The following is a 24,184-nucleotide window of genomic DNA, read 5'->3' as shown; positions in this document are numbered from 1 at the left end:
AAGTTTCACCCAATTACCCTCACGGCATCACCTTCTTTTTTCCTTTTCTTATTTAGGGACCTTCCATGTACCATATGTCCATATGCACGTAAGGAAAGAATAGTAAAATTTGTTATGCATTTAATGCTCAATAAGCAGCTTTGTCCAGGGTGCAATTGCCATATCTCTCTATTCTAGTACAGCTTTGATTTGTTATGTTTCTCTGTCTCTTGAAACGGATGATGCACCATCAAATGTAATTGACATTATGAATGAACCAGGAGTAACTAGATATCAATAGCAGTCATTGGAGGTACCTCTTTGGTTTAGGTTGAGGCATAATACTACTCTCCCATGCATAAATTTATTTAAGGTTTAATGATCAGGTGTCTTCACCCCTTCCAATGGTCTCCTAAGGTTCATCCTTCTAGTCCCTTCGACCGCTCAACGCCACATGTTGCCACTAACCCCACCTCCCTGTCTTCCCGCTCTTTCTTCTCCCCATCATCCCCTAACTTCCACTCTTCATAGGAGGAAGTAATGTGACGGTTCTTAGCACTATTTGAATCCGTAACATGGAGATTGTTTGCCTTAAGGATGTGAATTTGTAACAAAAATCGTTTACCAAAATCAAACCGATCCATTTACACCAAACTCAAAACCGTTTAATAAATGGTGCAGTTATGATTTCAAGTTTCAGCCGATTAGCTAAACGGGTCAGTCGATTTTAACCGCGAAACCTGTTGATTTCAAAACGAATTAAAACCTTTTAAACCAAACCGTTTAAACCGATCCGATTAATCCGTATAACAATTAAATAAAGAATGGGAAGTAATCCGTATAACAATTAACAATTAAATTAAATGTCCATCTTCTTTGGTATAATTTATTACAATTCAATTCAAGTTTAAGCTTTAGATCATGAACTTGTAATCCATATATGTTACTATTTTATTATGTTATCATAGATGGGGTGTTTTGACTAAATCACATGTCATTTAATATTTTATGTTGTAGTATGTTGGATTTAGATGTTGTATGATATTAAGTCTAAATGTTTGAGAATGGCCATGCAAAGAAATAGCACTAGATTATCAAATTAAGACATACCATCGTTGATATAGAATCTCTTATTTGTGGTTGCCAATTATTTTTTGATAAACTTATTATCTTCAGTTTAGAGATGATTGCAAATTATAACAAACCGATTGTGAACCGTTTGACAAACTATATGGAATAAACCCAAACCAAAACCGTTTAAAACCATGAAACCGACACTATTTAGAAACCGTGAAAACCAAAACCATTTACTAAATGGTCACGATTTTAGAAAGTAAAACCATTTAGTAAATGGTGCGATTATGATTTTAGTCAAATAAATGTTAACCGAATCAATTCACACCGTTTAAACCGAAACCGAACCGATTAACACCCTTACTTTGCCCTAGGTATTGAAAAAGCACAATTTGACCTTACCACTATATGAATCAGCAACCATGACATTCCAACCAACATCCATCACATATGAGAAAACCAGATCCAAAAGACTCTTCACACCAGTTTTCTTCTTAAGGGAAAAAAACAAAAACAAAATAGAGTACGCAATCCCTCACTTAAGAGAGCATCCGTTGAACAGCCTCTGCACAACATGCGTAATAGACTGACTACAACTGTACTCAAAACTAGCAAAGTCGAGAACAGACGCTATTCTCTTAACTTGCTTCCCTACCAGCTCCCAGTCTGCAGGATAGACAGTACACGAGCACACCTTTAAAAACAAAAGGTCAGCCGACATTTCATTTTCAATACTTACCCATCAGGTGAGTCGTCAGCACCATCAAGTCCTCATGCTCTTGACGTCAAGCTCAACCTGCAAAAAAGAGAAGCAAACCAACCAACCAAACAGGACAGTATAAAGATAACAGAGTACAAACATTCCCAAGAGAAAATGTAGGGTTTGGAAACACATGCCTTATCACTGATTTCTGGACAGGCTCTGAAGTTGCTCCACTACGAGCTTTCAGGACCATCCCCAGTGCAACATTAGGCTTCACCCCCCCAAAAACAAAAAAAAAAACACGAGGACGATGGTAGGCATGTCAGGATATATGATTTAATGCAAACTCTTCAAAGAAGCCTGAACTAGAGAGTTGTAAAAGAAACATGATGTAATGAGAAAATATGCAGTAAGCATAAAAGTAAAAAAGAGAAACAGAAAAGATCATAACACCTCTAACTCTTCTGACAAACCATTCTGAAAAATTCCACTCCCATTTATGTTTCCATTATCCAATAGTGTCTCTGAATCTGCTTCAGATGCACCACCAACCTGCAAAGACCCCAGGTTATCACTCCCTTCAGAGATATCTGCATTCTCACAAGAACTTGTTACAGATACCGATTCGATGTCCTCAGAAGTAAGGACCGCAGTATTCAGCCTGCCACAAGCTCCAATGCCAGATCCAACCTCTGCATTGTCCAATTTCCCTGATGCCCGGTTCCCTACATTAAACTCAAGAACGACATCCTGACACGTCTCAGTTAACAGGGCACTACCAACAAAGGGAGTTGAAGTCTCTCTCTCTGGTTTGTGGGTCCGTACATCATTTCCAGCACCTTCCTTGTTTTCTAACTTGCTAACTGTAAACCCAGACTCAGCATGACCATCTGCATTTCCCGCTCCTAAACCCTCAGTCTGAGATGTGCCTCCAGACCCACAGTTGGTAAAAGGAGAAACAGATTCGAGTCTTGGAGGGCTGATAGAAGCACGCTTCTCTGGTTTCCCATGTGCATTCAGATCAGAAACTTCAGGATCCTTCTTCCTCTTAAGTGTTGTCTCTGCACAGCAATCCCTGCACTCATCATCTTCTTGAGATGATTTATCAGCCTGCAGAGCTGGAGGCCTTGGTGGCCTGGGCCGTCTGTACCCATCAGGAAACACATACAAAGGGATCTGCTTTCTACGGACATGAGAAACATAGATTTCCATCCCTGGTTTCCAAAACATGTACATGTTCACTGAATGCCTGAACTCGTCAACAGTCCCACGTATATCAAATTGCTGGCCTTCCTGGACTTTCACACCCTGTTTCCGCTGCAAACCCATAAAAAAGGCACAATGCAAACACTGCTTCGACGTGTCAACATACTCATTTGGATAAGGATGGCACTGCAGCATCCCAAATGTGTCCCGCTCAATCTGCAAAAAGCAACATGGGAAACATGGATCAGAATGCTATTAAATCTACTTTTTCCCTTCTTCCTGCCATACATGACATCACAGTTTTACATTGGCAAGTGGTGGCAAATCTACTATCCCTAGTACAGTACAAAATGCATAGATTGCACCTTGAGAGTAAGCTGCCTAAGCCGGGACTCTACCCAGCCCTTCCAAGAAAGCAAATCATCAGCATCAGCTGCAACTATATCAACCTGCAGATAGTTTTTATATATCTCGAAAAAAATATAAGGCTCAAATAAAGCACCCCACTGAGCTTTATTCAGTTCAATTTCCTGGACACAGAAACCAGAGAAGTAAGAGCATCAAAAGTCTATTTGACATTCAACCAAAGCTTAATTATTTCACACATTTACCTCACAGATCTTGTTACCAAACTGGAACTGCTCCATCATCACCCGGAGGGTACTTGTCGACACATTGTAGCTAGAGTTCATGCAAGGAAATGCAGGAGTGATGATTGGCATAAGATGAGTCCGGTCACGGGGGTTTCTACGGGGGTCCCAAACAGAAAACCCCAGTTCATCCTCTTCAATTGCACAAAGCATCACAGGGTTTGGCCAACGCCACTGTGTATAAACTCTGAAAAAGCGGGAAACCAGCATACTTGGATTTGCATTAGGATAAAGCTGGCATACCCGAGCAACCAAAAGAGCCCAATTCACACCACCAAGAAATCCAGTCACCTGATTATGATATGTACAAGAACATGTTAATTTACTGTCAAACTAACATAAAAGTAATACAAATGGACCAGAAGAAATTCAACTTACGTTCGAATAAACACCACGCCTTCTGGCCCAAAACTTTAGACACCTGAGTGTTGTACGAAAATGCTACAAATGAAAGAACAGTCATTGGATTAGGGTAAGATTGTCAAGAAATAATACAGAATCCAGGATGAAGCATTTCAAAATGTTCACCTCAACATTCGGAACAAGTCGAAGAATTTGATCTGCAACACGGCATCCGTTAAGGCTTCGAACAGTTTGTTCATCGACATTGTACAATACAGATCCATGAGAGATATCCAAATCCTGTACATGAGTTAGTTATTGAAGCACAAATACCAAATCCGAATTGCATGATACACCAAAACAGTAAACAGTTAGGTGGAGAATATATAGTGCAATAAAGTCAAGGAGAACAAGCTAACAGAAATAACAAAATGAGACTTGTCCAAAATCAATAGAACAAGATATTCTTCCTCATGCCTATTATTTGTCCCACAAAACATTAGCTGAACTCCAAACTGTAGCAAATATGCTTAGCTACGAAATGAATAGACAGCTTCCCTATAAGTAGCAAGGCAAGCAGCCATGCTTTTACTGAGAAACGAAAAGACTCAATACAAGAGCACTTCCTTGGACCAGGCCTAACCTGCTTGAGAGGCTGACCAAGAACTGGGCCTGAAATGGGAATTGGGACTAATAGGATATTAGTAGTTTATTTATTTACTTATTTTGATTTAGCTTATAATCTTTCACTTAGGCTAGAGTTCCATTCCATTTTAATTATAATATTTGAATCACTTATAGTTTTAGATTGGGTTAGATAATTAGGAGATAAGAGTTAGATTTTACTTCTATTTCAGCATTAGACTACAATTACGAAACTTTTAATTTCGTTTTATAAATATGCTTGTACCCAATTCATTAGACAGATTTCATGGAATGAAAGAGAGTAGTTACCTCCCTTAAGTGGAGTTGTGAAACCAGGTTGGTCGAAAGCAATCTACTCTTCCCCTCTTCTATTATTCTTCTTCTTCTCCTTCTTCTCCTTCTTCTCCTCCTCCTCCTTCTCCTTCTCTTTCTCCCCGTCTCTGTTTGACATTACTACCAGCCATCCACATGGTTGCATCAAACACCTCTTATTCCCCTGCTTTCACTCAAACTTTGGGGTTAGAATCGCCACCCTAGGGCAACTTCATTTTTCTGAATCCTTACCCCATTTGAATGCCCTTTGATGAGTTTCATAGCAAAATTCAGATAAGGTTTCAAGGGGTTCTGTGTTGTGATTTATACCTTGAAGTTGCAGCCTGATTGCACTTTTCTTGGATAACTTCCAATCCTTCGAAGCTACAAAGGTTTCCACTGGATTCTGGTTGAGTTCGAAGGAAAAGATAACCCCTCCACCCCCTCACCCAACAATTCTTTGGTCTTCTATTTTATTCGTTACACTTCCCTTATAGGCAGTGTTTGGATGCCAAGAAAAGTAAGACTTTCTCGTCTCTCCTCGTTTTCTTGGCATTTGGATGAATCGGGAGTGGATAGAAGATTCAGCAGTTTAAATTTGAAACTACATCGTGTTTTGCGCTTTTCTCTTGTGCCGCAAAAAATAATTTCGTCATGAGGCCAAGAAAAATGGTATTCAAGAGAATTTCACCGATGTAGACTGGTTCACTCAAATGGGCATCAAAGGATGATCAAGGCTGGTCCAGTCGGTGCCTACTTATAAACAACAAGAAACGGTGCCTATTTATAAGCAACAAGAACCAAGGTCTAAACATGGACCAGGTTCATAGAGTTTCTAGCCAGCCAATCGTGGCAGCACTACCAGCTTGTGGGAGTTTAATAGTAGACTTTAATTGCTTCATTTTATTCCTAATTCAGTTAGAACAGTTTATTTAATTCGTATTTCCTTTTCAGTTAGGTTAGATTCAGTTATTCAGTTACTGTTATGTCAGTAATTGACAGCTATTTAGATCAGTTATGGTTGTTGTCAGTTACCTAGCTTAACTCCTAATTCTGTTAGGATTAAGTTAGTTGGTTTTGATTGTTATGTTAATTATTAATTTGTAACTTGGACTTCATAGCAAGACACAGTTGGATACCCCCAGCCATGCTCTACTACTTAATTTAGGAGTCGTTGAGTCAGTATTTCTTTATATTCAATTATTGATTCAAATATTTGAGTTAGCTTTGGCTAAATTCCCGTGAGAGACAGTTGGGTGAGAAACCCACCAGAGGTAGATCCCTATCCCTTCTTCCCCTCTTTCCTACCTGCTTCTCTGGTCCATCGATTTTTTGTGTTATTTACTGTTCTGAGCTACGTTCTCTTGACAGGATCTACTGCTGTGTTATGATTTTTGTTTGAGGTTGATTTTGTTGAAGACGTACTACCGTAGTTAGTGATCAAAGATCTGTTAATCAAGCCTTACAATCTGGTTTTACCTGAAGAGATTTTCTGCACTTCAAGGGGGTCGACCTACTCAACCTGTGCACCATTGAAGACCAAAGTTTGAAGGACTATTGATGCAGATAAGTCACTTAATGGGCTTGTTTTATTGCAAATAAGCTTTAGGTTGGGTAACGTGTGTGTTGGGCCCTTAATCCCAACGGTTTTCTTTGTAATGGGCCCCTTTAATGGGCCTAAAATATGGGTAGAAAGTAGGAAAACGAGATTTAATTCATGAGATTCCCTAGGGAAAAGTGAGATACTCAACCCAACCTATTCTCCCTACCCCCATTATTCCCTTCATTCTCTTATTTCTGTTTTGTTCATACTATCTGTCATACTATCTGATTTTTATTGAATTTACTAAAGATCCTACCTGGGATTGGATCACTTGTGAACCAATCTTACATAAACTATTTTGTACCTAGGGAAGAGGGTTCGGTTGGAGTTTACAGAGAATCCGGGATCTGGTCTGTTTGCTACTTAATACTCTCAATTAAACCTGCAACTTTATGGATTTCAGAATTCTTATTTATCTAATTATTTCAATCTAGCCATCAGATTAGTAAAGCTAGAGAAGGAATCAATCTGTACTTGGGGAGGATCTGACCTACGGATTGGATTTAATCTCAGATTGGTGGTTTTCTGAAATTTCACTTTCACAACAGAACTTTCCTATTTCTGAAATTTCTCTTCCATAACAGAAATTCTCTAATTACACTTAAACTATCCAACCATTCTATCTCATCTTTCGAAGGGTAGTAATATTCGTTGCGGGGAATTGAATCCTAGAGTTTGACCTTCATATAAGGCAGCGTTTGGTAATGTTTCTGTTCCAGAAACGGTGTTCGTGTCAAAAACGGAAATTTTAGATTTTGTGTCAAAATATCGTTTTTTCTTTTCTTTTCTTTTTTTTTAAACGAAACTGGAACGACGGAATTGCCTTTTGTCTTTCTGTCAATTCTACTGTAATTTTTGGATCTTGTGAGATTGGGTCTAATGGGATATTGTAGATTGGTCTTGCATTACTTACACAGTGAGGGGAGAGAGAGAAAGGGTGATGGTAGTCGGTCAATGACAGTGGATCGTTGAGTTTCTCTCACTTCCATTCCTAATCTGAGTGTTTAGATCAAGTTCATACAATAATAGTGGATGTGCGGGAGGGGCAGGATATCACGAGGTTGGTGAGGGAGCGCAAAACAGTAAGAGCTTGTGTGGGAAAGAAGCAGTGGGGAGAGAGAGTGCTAGCGAGGCATGTCGGTAGAAAAAAAAAAAAAACAGGTGATTTCTATCTCTCTGGTATTGCAGCTGTTGTGAAGAGGCCTTGTGTCATGTTGCAGCGGTGGTGGGGGCTTGCTTCTGGAGTAGCTTCTTCTCTATGTTGGAGAGGTGGTTCCAAATTGACTTAGGAGTTGACGTTTGAATCAATGCTGATGCCTTGTTTCAGGGTTTAAATGAGATCTGTGATAAGAGAAGCTGGCAGAACCGATGCTTAAAAAGAAAGTGCATTTTGAGCAGTAATTGTTGAGGCAATCATAGATCTTGTGCATGGGGACCTTTCCAGATTCCCATAGATTGGAGTGGATAACCAGATGAAGGTGGAAATGGAAGGAGCTTGGGGATGATTACCCTTGTTTTGTGAAGAAAATTTCCAACTATAACCTCATTGGTTTGGAGGGAAAGAACGTGTAAAAAGAAGGGTATTGGTCCCAAGGGGGTTTCATACTTTTTTTTTAATTATTATTATATTGTTCCCAAGCCTAGGGTATTGGAACAATGTTGAAGAAAATAGCATATTCTTTTTTTTTTTCTTTTTTTCAGTCCAGAAAAAAAAAATCTTCATTTTTCTCTGGCAAACCAAACATCAACAAAATTATTATTCTTTTCTTTTCTTTTTTTGTTCAAGATACTTTTTTCTTTTCTTTTCTATCCATTTCTATCCAACCAAACACAGTCTTGTTGCCCTACCCACTTCTTATTCTTTATCCTTTCTTTTATTTTACTTCCAAGTCTATCCTAATCTATAATTCAAATTCCTTTCTCTCTTCCTCTTGTACTATATAACAGCCATTTTAAGTTCTCATTATTTACAATCGTGCCTCTCTCCCTTTGGAACTACAATATATTTACAAAATTGCAATTAATTATCACATTTCACTTGTCTAACAATTGAGTGAGCCCATAAGCAAGATCTGAATTAGTCTTTTGGAACCCTGGAGGCCTGGATTGCATTACCATTCTTGTAAAGCCACGACCCCATTAACCTTGCATAATATTGTCCTCATTGACCCATGGGCCTCAAGGCTTTAAAACGCGTTGTGCCATGTTAAGGAAGCTAGAGGTTATTAACTAGCCCAGTAATCTCTCCCTAGGCGATGTGAGACTAAAATTTGCATAGCCTCACCGATCTCCCAAACCCCCTGGTACTTACCGTATTCTTGGTGGGAACACCTCACCGATCTCCCAGGCGGGTCTGGTACTTACCGTATTCTTGGGTGTCACAACTCTCCTTTAAGTAACTAAGCATCTCTCTTAAGCAAAGCTCAAAATTTGAGTTTTTATTCATCAACACTCTACATACATTCATGCCAGACTAAAACGAGCAAAGTATTCTTGGGTGTCACAACTCTCCTTTAAGTAACTAAGCATCTCTCTTAAGCAAAGCTCAAAATTTGAGTTTTTATTCATCAACACTCTACATACATTCATGCCAGACTAAAACGAGCAAAATATAAAGCAGCCAAGGCAAGGATAGTTAGCTTGAAATAGCACACTATGAGATGCATCATCCAAGAGCATGAATAAGACAGTAGCATCCAAACACAAATGATAAGAATCCAGTAAATCATGCTTGTAAAAATAAATTCAAAGCGTAGACATACTTTGCTTCATCAAAGTGTGATGCAAAAAACAGAGAGAATAATAATTTTTGTAAGGATCCCATCTTAATGTATGTAACTTTACTCACGGATTCACAACCATAAGCCTAGTTTTCAGTTGCTGAATCATGGCAACAACAAAGATATGAAGAATATGCAGCACAGAGACTACATTACTATATTGATTCTAAAACCTCCACTTTAACAGCTAATAGGATTTCAGTTTCAACATCAGTAACTAAAATTATAAGTGAAGTTCACCATCCATAAGTTGCACGAGTTTTTCACAAAAAAATTATTCTTATGGCACGCCACCCCTTTGGTTCCAAGGGAAATTAAAGGAAGGGAAGTGAAATTTTCGAACTTAAATGGAAACTTTTGTAAACATTACCCCGTGTGACTACATCACTAACTCCAAAACATTCCATATTTGTTGATAAATTTCACTTTACTTTGTATAGAAAACTTTGCTATAAAATACAACAAAAAGTCGGCCTTATCCCAACTTAATGGGGTTGAAAAAAAAAACAATGGGGGAAAAATAAGAAAATAGGAAATATTTTTATTTTTCTAAAGAAGTATAACAAGGAGATGAAAGTAAGAGGAAAGAGGCACAACCCAGCACGAAAGGAGAAGCTCAGGTAAACAGGGTCGGCTACATGGATCATTGACCTCCAATAGGCTCTATCCGAGGTCATACTAGGGATAAGACCTAGACTATGCATGTAATTCCTCACTTCTCCTATGGTCATTTCAGGCCTAGACCTAGATCTTTTAGCTCCTTTAATTTTTATCATATCACTAACTCCTCTTTACTAGAGCATCCGCAAGCCTCCACTGAACATGTCCATATCACCTCAAACGACTTTCTCAAAACGTGTAATTAATCAGGGCACTACCAAATCAGCTCTAATATGTTCTTTCCTTACTTTATCCTTTCTAGTTTTTCCATACATCCATCATAACACCCTCATCTCTACTAAATATAACTTCTCTTTGTGACGCATTTTAATTGCCCGACACTCCGCCCATACATGTAAAATGCAAAATATACATGTAAAATATGCCATTACTAAACATGGTAAGAAATTTAATTAGTTTATAAAATCACATGGGGTATTGATTACAAAAGTTTGTTTTTTAAGTTCGAAATTTTCACTTCCCTTCCCCTTAAATTTTTCTTGCAACCAAACATAGCCTATTTTCAGACCAGAAAAGTAAAATGACCCAATAGCCACAACTAATACCAATTGTTGTTGAAATTTTTTAAAAGAAAAGTATGTATAACTCAAAGATAAGTAAAAATCCTTCAAAAGGACAAAACGAATATTGAAATACAAAAACTATCACATGCGTACAAAATTGAGAACCAAAAGAATGAAAATTAAAACCATTTCAGTCAAATAGTCCATAGCTTGGAAAGAAAGAAACGAAATTACAATGGGATTGCAACCTTGGTTCTGATTCTGACACAAGAAAGAATGATGTGGTAAATCTGACCATTGGATATGTACAGAATGCCTAGCATGGCCACATGTCAAATCTCAGCCTCACAGTCAATCATTTGCCCTCTCATCTAATGCTATACCCTCCCGTGTACGACCATGCTCCCCACTGTAGAAAGAGAACCATGGTTGCTGCCTAATTGTAACCATGCACAGTTACAAGTGGCAGCTCCCAAAAGAAAACGTAAGTAATCAACACAAATGCTGTGCTGCACAAAATCCAAAGTGGCGAAGGCAGAGAACAATGGGGCAAAGGAGTGGGCTAGAAACAAGAATCAACAAGATGAAGAACTAAACTTCACGTTATACATAGTAGACAACCATATTCAGGAATCAAGTCCAATCCTGTAAGTTCATGAGTCCCAAGTTTTTTTCTGGCAGAAACAACGTGAATGAAATAAACTATCAATCCAATGTAGAAGACATGTTGAAGAAACACCAAAATAGGGAAGAACAATAATTGTCAAAGGGAACATTAACTGATATTCGAGCTTCAATACTTTGGGCATCATTGGAGCCGTATCATGAAAAGAAAAAACTGAAAATTTATCCCCAAAAAACAAAAAAAATCAATAAAAATGCAGATACATTCTAATTCATACTTACTTCTGGAACAACCAAAAGAGAGATACTAGCATAAAGAAGATCAATAGATATTCCTCGGAACTTGAATTTCATCACAGGCACATGAGCATCTGGAACGGGTTGAAGCTCAGAAACTACTTCCATGTCAGCCAGGATATCATGCAAAATAATAAAGAAATCTTCCTGGAAAAGAAAAAAAAAGCAATGCAGAAAATTTAACCCCGAACTTGCCAAGGTTTATAAAACCAATCAACATTACAAATACGATCTATGATTCACCTCTCGATTCACATAGGAAGGCCCAACACACAGAGTATCTATGTCGGCCCTAGGACCATGTACCTGCCAGTGCAATTAGTTGGTCAGGGTAAAATTACAAAAGATGTCATCAATGGAAATTAATGATGACGATGAGAACTTCTGTAAACAAAAAAAACAAACAGAGGGCCAGATATGAAATAAATCAGCAGAAGCCTCCTTCCCAGAACTGAAGCATGCATATCAAGAAGAATTGAGACTTGCAAAACTAGTGATTTGCTTCTGTATGCACGAAATAAGATACAGGTACAAAATTCCTTGACCAAATGCAAGAACAAGCATTTTTAAGGCTTGAAATGTTTCAAAATTGATCAGCCTAGCAAACAAGTGATGTGAAAGGGACAACACAATTGTAAATAACAAGGACAACCACAATTAACTATTTTATTTTTAGTTTTTCCTTGCTTTGCATTAGCAAGGGCTTCTTTTCATACTCTCAGCCAAAATATCCCCCCCTATACATTCTAAGTTTGTTTATATGTTATTGCTTCACTGCAATAACAGATAAAATTAACTATACTAAGTTTGTTTATATGTTATTGCTTCATTGCGCAACATTCAGCTCCATACATCATTGATGTCGCATAAATCCTTTTAAGTTTTAGAGGAATGCGTAGACCACACAACAATCGAAACACACCACTCCATTTCATCCACTTTTTCTAAATCTTTGTGCAACATCATCCTCTATTTTCTCCTTTATCTATGATTGAACCTAGGTACCTAAAATTTTTATTTTGCATTATCTCCCTATCATCACTCTTCACCACCCACTTTCAATCTTGTCGTTACTACACTTAAACACCATATACTCTGTTTTTGCTCTACTTATCTTAAGACCTTACGATTCAAGGTTGATCTCTATAATTCCAACTTTATATGTATAGGGGGTTTTTTCTCATCCACCAAAATATTATCATCAGCAAAAAGCATTCATCAAGGGATCTGATCTTGAATTTCTCTAGTTAGCTCATCTATAATTAGCACCAATAAATACAGACTTACAGATTATCCTTGATGTAATCCAATTGTAATGGGAGCACTACCCTATCTAATGCAGTAGCATTACCGTGGCTGACCCAGCATGATCTGATCTATAAACATCGGATTGGAGAGAGAAAATTAAGATATTTTAGGTCTCTATCAAATTTTTTTTTTCTTTTACTGTTGCTGGTGCGGAGTTGACTGCTGGCCATGTGGCCTTATTCTTCCTTCCCTGCGATTCTAAACCTTTCCCTCTCAGGTGCTTTCTCTTATCTCTTCCTTCTTCCTCTCTTAGTTCTCTTATTGTTATTATAATCTATTCTAATCTTCTTCAACCTTCTATTCTTCTTTTCCCTTTGAACTTCTGAACCCTACCCACATGGCCACATGATACCTTGTTTCTGCGTAATAGTAACAGCCTTATGTATTGGTTAGATCTTCCTTGACTCTTCTTTTTTTTCATTCTCAGAATTTGGAAGTTATATCCTTACCCTACAAGATCCAAGTTGCAAGGTTTGACCATCAGACTCCAAAGCTGAGAGAGCACTCAAAACAAAGGTTTAATGCCAAAACAGTAAATAAATGGAAGTTTATAATAACAATAACACAACCGTACAATTAACAGTGTAGAGTTCCTTTGGTACAAAACAGAATTAGGACTTACCGAAAACAATTGTTCGAGTTGAGGGTAATTCTGGAATAGGAAACAAATAAGGATAGACGGGATCTAGTAAAGGAGATGCAGATAAATCACCTAAATGGGCTTATTTTATTAAAAATAAGCTTCAGGTTGGGTTATAATGTGTTGGGCCTTTGATCTCATGTGTTTTCATTGTGATGGGCCACTTCACTGGGCCTACCCATAATATATGTAAAAGCCCAGCATATGTTATTAGAAATGTAATTACTGAAATAAAGGAATAAAACAGTTCCAAAACAAGTATGTAAAAAGAGGAGATACGCAAGTAGTTTTTTAATAGAATATAACATAACAAAATTCATCTGTCATATGGACCTGATATTCATGGAGATCTCCTATTAAGGAATTAAACTGTTGCTGAAAATTTCAGCAAAATTCAATGGTTGGACAAGAATATAATAGGGAACCCTAGTTAGACAAGGAGAAACGTATATCAGTCAACTCACAAATAAGAGTTATAATCAAGCAACAGATTATAATCCCCAAGCAGAACTGATGTCAGGATATCAGTTTCAGAACTATTGAACCAACAAAACCACTAACTCAAATTTTCTACATTAAAGGTAACAAGCAGTCCTACTTGAAATAGGACTCAATTAATTACTCATTTACTTGACAGAATCTGAAATTGAACACGGGTTGAAATAGAAAATCCTTTATTGCAATACTCTGCAATCAAATTCAACATCAGTCTCATAAATCTATCAAAATCAAGCAATCCTAACCGGAAAACGATTACAGTAATCAGCACTTAGATTCTGAAATTGAGAACACATTCTGATAGAAAACAAGATCGAATGCTAGGAACTGAAATCAGAACATTCAAAACTTTAAGTATGAAGTTCACCATCAAACAGAAACTTGTGTAATTAATATCCGCTTAGCCAGCTACCCACTTGGCCGTGGCCCTCCACAAGGACAGCACCCGTCCGCTGTGACTGCCTCCTTGCTGGCAGTGCTCCTTCTTCACTGTGGTGGCTAGGAATTGTAGTGTTGAGATTTGATTATTAGGGTTTGTGGTTCTCTTCCCGGTTTTGACCGGTTTCCCATCTTCTGTTTGGGCTTTGGGCCAGATTGTGGTCCCTTTTGAGTTTTAGGTTAACATGGGTTGTCCCATACGAGCTTGTTCTTGCTGTAGCCCATTTGGGCATTTGAGTAGCCCTTGTGACCTTGCTACCCCCCCCCTCCTTGGGGCTTTTAATATACAGTTCAATTCACCCAAGAAAACACTGTGTTTAATCTGAGGTATCAACCAGAACATTAATGGACAGAAATTTCAGAACGGTAAAGGATCAGTTCCTTAAGAAGAAAAGAAAATATTGAGTACACACCTGGGCTTCTCGCCGTAAGGTGTTTGATTGGATCAGATACCAATCAAAGCTTGATCACACACAAGGGCCTTCACACAGGAAGAGAGAGAGAGAGAGCCTTAGCTTTCTTAGTTTTAGAAAATCAAATCGTGGGTGAAAGAATGGCATAGGTAGCCGACTCCAATTAAAAGAGAGAATTCCTTTTAAAGTCTACTAGCCTAAATCGACTTTAAAAGGATGTGTAATGTAGTACTGTAATTGAGCCGTCAAAACAGTACCAAAACAGAATTTCCAAATTAAGACATAAATCAAAATCAGGTGGTCAGATGGACTCCAAACTCAAATAGAGTTCAGCAAACAATGGGCAGGCTATTTTCTGAAAGTTCGGATTCGGTCCAATTGTTGGATATTATGAGCCAGTGGTATTTGTACCATGAGAGGGGTACATCAGTAAATCCACCATTCAAAATAGAAATTCAACTATAGGAATATGATGAACAATCAATTCTGAACATTGACCATAAAAATCAGTAAAAACCAGTAAATCGATTCAGTATTCAGAGGACAGAATTCAACTTAAAAGATAAGGGAAAACAGGGAGAACACAAGCATCTCCAGATCAGCAGGTCCAATCTAAGAGAAATTCTAATCAAATTCTTCCTCTAGGTTTCAGAATAACCTATCAAAATATGAAGGTAATCTAATGGCTAGATTCTCCTTCCTCAAATTCATGCAAAAATGTCTTGCATATGGATTACTGATCAAATTAGGAATTGCTGAATCTTTAGAGCAGTACTTACTTGTTAATGGAGAAGATGGAAGAAGAAGAGTAAGGGGAAGAAAAGGGCACCCAGCTTCCCATCGCAAGGTCAAACACCAACCACCCTTGATCAAACACAAGGACCCTTAACCAAACACAAGTTTCTTCACACAAGAAGAGAGTAATCAAAATTCGTGTACAATGCTAGGCACCTTAACAAACTTATATAGAAAACTCAAAAACAAACTCAAACACTAAAAAGAAAGGCCCAACCCAAAGCTTAACTAATTAGGCAACATAAACAGACAAGGAAACCGAAATAATAAAGAACATCGGCTCAAAAAAGGACAGTACTTAAAGAATCCTAATCCAGACTAACTAAAACACATAATAACAAGTTAAATAAGAAAATAAACACTCTTAACTAAGTAATCCCGTATGTCTATCCCCTACACATATTATAGGCCCATTAAAATGACCCATTACAAAGAAAACCCATTGAATTAAAGGTCCAGCACATATATAACTCAACCCAAGTCTTATACTTAATAAAATAAGCTCATTTAGGTGATCCATCTCCACCAATTCTCCCCAGCTTAAAAAAAAAAAAAAACTAGTCCTCGATTTTTGTAATGACAAGGGGGAAACATGTGAGTTGCTAACGTTGACAATTCCCAAGAAAAACTTTGGTGATGTAGGGACGTAAAGAATACAGTTTTCAACCTTTGGAGTTTTCTCTTCAACGTAGTGAGGTGGAATCACAAACTCAATGAATTCTCCAATGATAAGAATAGCATCCGAGGTGGGCCAACTCCGCCAATGATTCTTCCAATTCCTCCACCATGACTACTGGCAACGGCTCTCTCCCCCCTCTCTATCTCAAACCCACCACTTCATCTCCCTTAAACTCACCACCAAAAAATATCTCTTTTGGAGAACCCATGTCTTACCCTTCATCCATGGTCAGAACTTGGCAGACTTCCTTGACAGCACCTCCATCTGTCCCCCATGCCAGAGTTTCATTTGGGAATATTCAACTGTATTCCTAGTGTCCCTGCATTGCCCTTTCCATTCTCTCTTACTGTCGTTATTGAAGGCAATTTATTTTCTAGTTTTGGACCCAACTTTATGCCCTGTGATAGAGATTTTTCAGCTGCTGTTTGTTGCTCTCTTGGGCTGGGGTTATTCAATGTTACTGTTAGATATTGTAGGTTGTAAGGGGAATTTTTTATTTATGCAAGGCTGGATCACGAAGGACCTAGCCCCAGGCAGGATCTTCTTGAACTAAGTTACTGGTTTGGTCTTCAAAAACTGGGCAGCAATGGACAAATGACTGAGGAAATCAACACTTTAATGGTTCAGCAAAACTTCCTCAATAACAGAATTGTAGGTACTCTTGTAGCAGATCAGACAATGAGAACAGATTGAAATATAAAAATAAAAATAAAATAAAAAAGGAAATATAAGATGGGATAGAAGGATAAATGGGATTGAGACTCATACTCTCTCCCTTGGGCCTCTCACCCCAACTGCATCCCACAGCATTCATGGTTTCAAACCAAACTTATTGGCTAGGCTGCCCTCTTCCCTTAATTTATAATAGTAGTGTGCGTTAGAAAATAGAAAGTGTTTGCTACCAAGTAACTCACAACCAAAATAGAAATTTCCTATAAAATCTAGTTGTCATGCATCAAAACAGAAACTCCTATTGCAGAGAACAAAACAAAAAAAGCAACAAACTGAAATTAGAAACTACCAAATATTCTATTACAATGAAATTAAATATACTTCTAAAACTGAAAATAGAACCTATTGAAAAGGAAACTTAAGAAATAGCAAGTAAGCAAAATAGTAAGTTATCTCTCCATCAAAGATTTACCATATCTCCACTAAAAGGGCCCACACAAGCTGTCCATCCAGTGTTCACGTGAACAGGAGGTGGAAACCCGAACTCACTTCAAAGGAGAGAACTCCAAGCAAAAGAGCAGCAATCTCCTAACACTTTGGGACTGGGTTACTAATCCTCAGTTCTATGAAATCCAACACTCAAATCATTCAATTAAAAAATCTGGAACCAGAACCAGCTACGGTCGATGATTTGATTCTCTAGACTCCAGCTGAGTTTTTGTTTAAGGCTTTGCAGGAATAATCACCTACAGGTAAGTATTAGCACTTCAAAGTCGTAAAGGGAGGTAAGAGGAAGAGGCAGATCAAGCGCCAATTGTGATGGCCATGGATCTCTCTGGGAGCAGGGCAGGGGAAAAAAATCCTAAGGAAAACAATGAGAAACTGAAAATAAGAATAAAAGAAAAGGAGTAAACAGAAAAATGAAGGAATAAGGAAGGTCAAACCTGCTACAGATAGGACTTGTGCCGCGGGCTATAGAACAGGAACACCGAGAATGACCAAAGTGAGAGTAGACAGAAATAGGAAAGAAGGAAGAGAAAGAAAGAGGATTAAGAGCAACTGAGAGAATAAAACTCAGAATCGTTGAGGAAAGGAGGAAGAAAAGGCCCATGGTCTGCAACCACGGTACGCCAGTAACAATAGGTAAACCCCAATTCTGTTTTTTTCATTCTGATCAACTCCATCTATCTAGATTATATATGTACAAATAAGAATAAAGACGTCTCCAAATAGAACCTATTCTGTTAGGAAATTATATTAAACTCAAACTGGAAACATAATATAATGTCCTATGTAATCTATCCAAATAAGAGAATATATATTATCCCAAAAAACTCTACCAAATCTCTACCAGCCCCCTTTTGGACCAAAAAATTGGTTGGACCGGTTGCATCTTGGCTTGGGTCTCCAAAGTGGGTGGTTCCGGTCCAACTTTGCTAACGCAACAGCATCATCCTCTTAATCCCTTGGTCTTTTGCCAAGTTTTAAAACTAGATTCTTAAGCCTTAATGGCCGCTTGAACTTCATCATCCAACCACCAAGTTTGCCTAGATGAATGTCACTTTCCTTCAGATTCACCTAGAATATATTTAGCTACATTCTTAGTATAAGTAGTGATCTTGTTCCACGACATATCAGTGTCTACATTAAGATTCTAATCAAAATCACATTACATATCACATACCAGTCCCTTCAACATAAAGCAAACACTATCTTGAAAAACCTTGCAACTTTACAGAGAAAAGATTTATGTCACCACTAATATTGCAAACTTCAAAACCAAGTCAAGATTTAGTATAAGCATTTTTAAACAAAAGTATCTTCTTCTAAAACTTACCCCAAGCCTATAAGACCCAAACGTAAATATCACGGCATTTGCATCCTCAACCATTTGATCAGTATACCCTCTCTGTCGAGTTAGCTGCTTCACCCAACCTTTCACAATCTAAAAAGTGAGGGATGGGGGGGAAGGAACATTAAACACAATTAGCCAGAATGGTCAATCACTTGAATAAGCCAAATGCAATCAAGTCTCGTAAATAAACAGCAGCACCATTTCTCAGCAATTACGCAATTTACCATATGTAATTACATGCAAACTTCAGCCACTTCATGTAAATTTAACGTCGAATAAAATTTTAGAAAAAATTTTGAAATAAAATTTAGCTAAGATCTACAATGGTCGACGATCCTTTAAAAAAATAAATAACAATAACAATAATAATCTGTAAGCATAACAGCTCAGCTTCAGAAAAATACCCTCTAGAGAAGTTCTATGTTTTCACGACACAAATACAAATTCTTCTGATATTCAAAGGTAAATAATTAAGTCCTATGTCAAGTGTATATTGTGCAATTCCATTATAGATATTTACTGCACTAGTTATTTTGAGGAAACAACTATTCTTTCTTTCAGCATACTATCTGATTGTCCAATCAGAACTTTTGTGCGCAGAAAGTCGGACACATGGGAGAGGATTATAGAAGTGACTCAGGAGAAATGATAAGGTGACAATAAGGAAGGGTACTTAGTGCCGGGTAATAATAATCATTGGGACTGCTGGCTTCTCTGGAAGACTCACTTGACTGACAAGAAAGTGTAACCACAAAGGCCAAAACAAGAGAGGGCACAATATTCAGCAACCCTAGCTAAAAGGGTTTACTCACTTGACAGACAAGAAAGTGTTAACGACAATTGCCAAAAAAAAAGAGAGGGCAGAGAAACATTTTGTTACTTAGGTAACCCTATCTAGACAGGTTTGACCAAACTTATCTACTAAACAGCCTTTCAGGGAGGAATTGATCTGTTCTATTGTAGTTTTCTCAACTACTCCACTATAAAATCCGAATGGCAAAGATCTGCTTCCCCACTTCAGAATCCATAATAAGCACAATTATAATTAGTTTTAGAATTTCCATTTCAAGCTCTGTTGAAGCACAAATGCAAAATGCTTATCTTTGTATGCCCTCCTATTACAATGACTTATGACCACAATTCAAGTTTCCACGAAATTTCGGTGTGAAATAATTCAGTCTCCACATTTGACTATACAAAATATAGTGTGATACAGAAGGAATACAAGATTTCAGTAACATCGAAACTTCAACGATATTCATTGTTTCAACAAAAATTTGACCGAAACAACACTTTAGCTTTATAATAAATACCATATTTTGGATGCTGGTTTCAACAGGAAACCTTGGAAAAACTATGATATTTGTGTTTTTTGGCCAAATCACTCTCGTACAAGCATGGAACAAGTTATTAGGCAGGAGGAACAAATTAGAATCAGCTATACGCTGCGTTGTTGGAAGATTTGTGCAAGATTCAAAGTTGAAGGTACATCACTTCCCCCAAGGAAATATGTTTGTAAAACATAGGGTATACACATGGTGGTTAGCCTCTAATTTTTCATCTATACACAGTAGCCCTACAATATAGCTTTCAAATTAAGTTCCGAATTAGTGGATGCTGCTAAAGGGAGTGGCGATGCCATAAGTAAAAAGGAAGAGACTTATATTTTTTTGCTTTAAAAAACTAGCTTCGGCAGCTGCAGCAACATTCTAGTGGTTTTGATCCAGCCTGGAACTCAATGTGGTACCAACACTCCAGGACAGCTGGACAGCCATAGGGTGACTTATATTCTTGATTCCCATATCTTAATTTGAACCGTTGTAATGAACCATGTATGACATATAACATTTGATAATTATGAAATGGGTTTATAATTTTAAGTCTATTCATTCTTAATGAATATTTAAGTTGTTTAAATTGAATTATGTATGTTTTAGTACTAATGGAACAGACCTGTATTAGAGATTGCATACATCAGCCTGCAATGTAAAGTACCAAACTAGAGTCCAAAATCAAATTCCACTTGGTTTAGAGGGCCTAAAATTGGGTTCGCTAGAAGTTACGGGACCTAATTTGGCCATTTGGCTTCGAAACCCTCCACCAAAACTTGCAGCCCAAACCTGGATACCAAAATTTCAGTGTTTCGCAAAACATTTCATTTTCAAATCGGGTAGAACCAGGCTCAAAACCAAAATCCTGAACTATGGTTATGCCTATACATAGAATGTTCTCTGTTTGACATGAAATTTTGATTAACTTTATACCCCCTGAACATCTTTTGCTTTCAATTTTTTTTTTTTTTTTAAGATGATCCAATTGCTTTCAATTTCCAACTATGATCAGAAATACATTATTATTTCTCTTCTTATTTTCTTTTCTGAGTTGAGGATACTGTGAATATGTTTCGTTCAAGTCTTTCTTTTAAGATGAAAAAAAGATTCCCTTTTGGGGGTCTGAATCATTGAACTATAGTTCGGATCGTAAGATGGAAAATATCAATAAGAAAATCCCTATGCGTGTGTTTTCTATGTACCTGTTCAATTTGTCCAAGAACCTCTTCTCTCAGTGCAGCTTCTTCGCTGCTCTCGTAAAGCCCAGCATCAACCAAGAACTGACACGCAATAAACAAATATCAGAACAGGAGCACGTAGACAAAAAATGGATGACTAGCAAGTAAAGGTTTTCTGGAAGACCTAACACATACCTTTTCCAATTCCAAGCTCTTCCGAATGTCCGCCTCCGTAGGTCCAGCAGAAGATATGGGTTTTGTCACGCCATACTGTTTCACCGCTTGAGGAGACGGGGAACCAGTCGGAGACCCAGAATTGGCCATCCCAACGGCAAAGAAACGAAACCCTAGAGCGAGGGTACCAATAAAGGGGGAAGTAATAGATTTAACTAAGAACAGAAAACCAGAATCAGAAACGGGAGAGAGAGATCGAATCTGACGCCCGAGCAAACAGTTTCACATAAAAGATAGTACTTGAATCAGATCGAAAAGGCAGAAACACCAATAACGGTGAAATCGTTGAACCAAACCCTAAAACCATCAAAAAGAGCTTCTCCCACAGGATTTAAGCAATACGAAAAAATTAAAACCCCAAAATCATAAAAAATGAGAAGTAATGAAACCAAAATCTAAAAGAAGGCAGAGAGGCACGCAAAACATAGAAAGGGGTGTTTTTTAGAAAGAAAGAGCATAGTGGGGACAACGAAAGAGAGAGAAGCTTATAGATCGATATTCTAGAAACCCAAATAGACAAGGTGATGAACGAATCTAAGGCCGAGAAGCCCTAAAACCGGAGAAGAAAAAAGCGGATTCACGGGTTACCAGTCGGTGTTGCTACACACAAAGAGATAGAGAGAGAGAAGGGGGTTGGGGAAGGGGTGCCGCGGGCGGCAATAGATGGAGCTCACCGTGATGGATCTAAAATTCTTAAGCGGAAACTGGTTTTGGGGATTTTTGCAAAACCAGTTTCCTTTTCAAGTGTGTACGGCTGCGTTTGGTAATAACTGTATTTCAAAAATCATATTTCGCGTCAAAATCAGAATTCCCATTTCTTTGGTATTTATGATGCTTTTTCGTTCTATATAAATCAACAAAAAAAAAAATGATTGATGTTAATTTGGGCTGCGTACGATAATCATTTAGAAAAACATTTCTCGCATTTTTTTCCATTGTATGGGAATCAAATAATGGAATGAAGTGCTTGACGTCGATTTGGTGTTTTTTCGTCTTTTCTTAAAAAAACTAGAAACACAAAATGAGTAAATGACAAAACCTTGTTTCATTATTCCGTTTCGTTTCAAATACAAAAATAGTGAAAATTAGGGTAATCGTTCCTGATATAGGTTTACCAAACACCATTTTTTTCTTTTAAACACCATTTCTGTACAAAAATTGAAAATTTTGTTTTTACACGAAACGTTTTTTTTAACTAAATGACTACTAAACGCAACCTTTGTGTTTTTCGATTTTTTTAGAATGAAAAGAAAAAAATCTAGAAACACAAAACGATGGAACGACGAAGCCTTGTTCATCATTTTGTTTCGTTTTAAATACAAAAAAAATAAACAACTAGGGTAATCTTCTTGAAACCATTGTTGGCAAACCAAGTTTTAACTATGAAAACTAGGCCGAGTCTGGTCAAAAAATTAGGACCTTGGTCAAGAGTCATGGAGTCTCGTCTTGTATTAAAAAATGGGAAATTACCTAGATCCACTAGATAATAAAATAAATTATAATATAAGTAGGTTTGAAATTTATTTTACATTGACTAGTTTCAACTTTGAAAGTATTTACTTAACCCCCAAAATTAGTTATTGCTGGTGCGGTTCAGGAAAAAAATAAATGTAAACTTCCTAAAATACCCCAACCTCAATTCTTTTATTTTTATTTAATTCATTTTTAATCGTATGTGGGACCTACTTCCTCCTCCCTTCTTCTCTTCTGCCTCTTCTCCTTTCTTCTCTACAAAGGCCGCACTCTCCCTCCTGCAACCCCTTGCCCTGCAACTCCACTCGAACCTGCAACCCCAAGGCCCTCCAAGAATTAAGGTTGGGGTTGTTTCGGTTAATCCATTAAAAACAATTGGATTTAAATACATGGTAGCACTCAAGGTTATCTTCAAATAGCAAATTGAAAAGTACCGTCTTCACAACCAGTTGCGGCGAGAAATGTAGATATTGAGTAGTCTCAGTCACCCCAACGTTCTCTGAATCCCAAACTTAAGAGTTGTATGAGATGTCCATGGATGACAAAATGTCGAGATTATGCCCCCTTGCCCTATAACTCCACTCGAACCTGCAACCCCAAGGCCCTCCAATAATTGAGGTTGGGGTTGTTTCGGTTAATCCATTAAAAACAATTGGATTTAAATACATGGTAGCACTCAAGGTTATCTTCAAATAGCAAATTGAAAAGTACCGTCTTCACAACCAGCTGCAACGAGAAATGTAGATATTGAGTAGTCTCAGTCACCCCAATGTTCTCTGAATCCCAAACTTAAGAGTCGTATGAGATGTCCATGGATGACAAAATGTCGGAGATTATGCAACTTGTAGGTTGCTCCATTTTTTTAAGAGATTGTTCTAAGGCTGGTTGGAACATGCTCACGGAGTTGAAGAAATATATGATTAGATCTCGTGAGAGGACATGGTCGATGTTCTCACACCCTTTAGGTAACCAGAATTATGTAGAGGGGAAACGAGGTTGGGAAGTCGATTCGGTGGCCCAAAAGATGATCTGCTTGAATCAGAAGGCGTTGACTGGGGTAGTGATGATGTGGTGGTGACGCCTTGCTAGGCTAACAATATGGCTATGTCGGTCATAAGGATCATGTGGCCTTGGGCTATCGGAGGAATCAAAATGAAGTGAAGTTGATCTGGTGATTGCTGGAAGCCATGGCTATAGGAGTTGAAAATCTGGATCAGGACATAAGAGCTTCAAGTTTGATGAACAAAATGTTTCAGTTTCTTAATTTCTCC

General features: G+C 37.8%; 1 protein-coding gene across 2 annotated transcripts; it reads right to left on the bottom strand.

Annotated features, from left to right (window-relative positions):
* Positions 1-1,458: 1,458 nt before the first annotated feature.
* On the bottom strand, positions 1,459-22,238 carry LOC122062352 (nuclear poly(A) polymerase 4-like). 2 transcript variants are annotated; one of them, XM_042625948.1, is made up of 12 exons: positions 21,402-22,237; positions 21,231-21,308; positions 18,680-18,787; positions 11,643-11,705; positions 11,385-11,546; positions 4,141-4,254; positions 3,991-4,053; positions 3,574-3,903; positions 3,328-3,492; positions 2,210-3,178; positions 1,951-2,027; positions 1,459-1,849 (listed from the first exon to the last, which is right to left on the bottom strand). In XM_042625948.1, the coding sequence occupies exons 1-12, from the start codon at positions 21,528-21,530 to the stop codon at positions 1,825-1,827; spliced, it is 2,283 nt and encodes a 760-aa protein (XP_042481882.1). In that variant the 5' UTR covers positions 21,531-22,237; the 3' UTR covers positions 1,459-1,824. The 2 variants fall into 2 exon arrangements, with proteins under 2 accessions (XP_042481882.1, XP_042481877.1); XM_042625943.1 differs by having other exon boundaries at positions 1,459-2,027; positions 21,402-22,238.
* Between the last annotated feature and the right edge of the window lie 1,946 nt (positions 22,239-24,184).

The sequence above is a fragment of the Macadamia integrifolia genome, chromosome 2, assembly GCF_013358625.1.
Source record: "Macadamia integrifolia cultivar HAES 741 chromosome 2, SCU_Mint_v3, whole genome shotgun sequence".
NCBI classification, from domain to species: domain Eukaryota; kingdom Viridiplantae; phylum Streptophyta; class Magnoliopsida; order Proteales; family Proteaceae; genus Macadamia; species Macadamia integrifolia.
This window is presented reverse-complemented; position numbering and strand designations above follow the sequence as displayed.

Bases quoted from the DNA above. Each gene is read 5' to 3' on its own strand.
- LOC122062352 (XM_042625943.1), bottom strand. From the start codon at position 21,530: ATGGCCAATTCTGGGTCTCCGACTGGTTCCCCGTCTCCTCAAGCGGTG. The intron at 18,788-21,230 runs GTACATAGAAAA...CTCACTTTTTAG, and splicing joins TTCTTGGACAAATTGAACAG to ATTGTGAAAGGTTGGGTGAA. The intron at 11,706-18,679 runs GTAAGTTTTAGA...TTGCACTGGCAG, and splicing joins TTGGGTCTTATAGGCTTGGG to GTACATGGTCCTAGGGCCGA.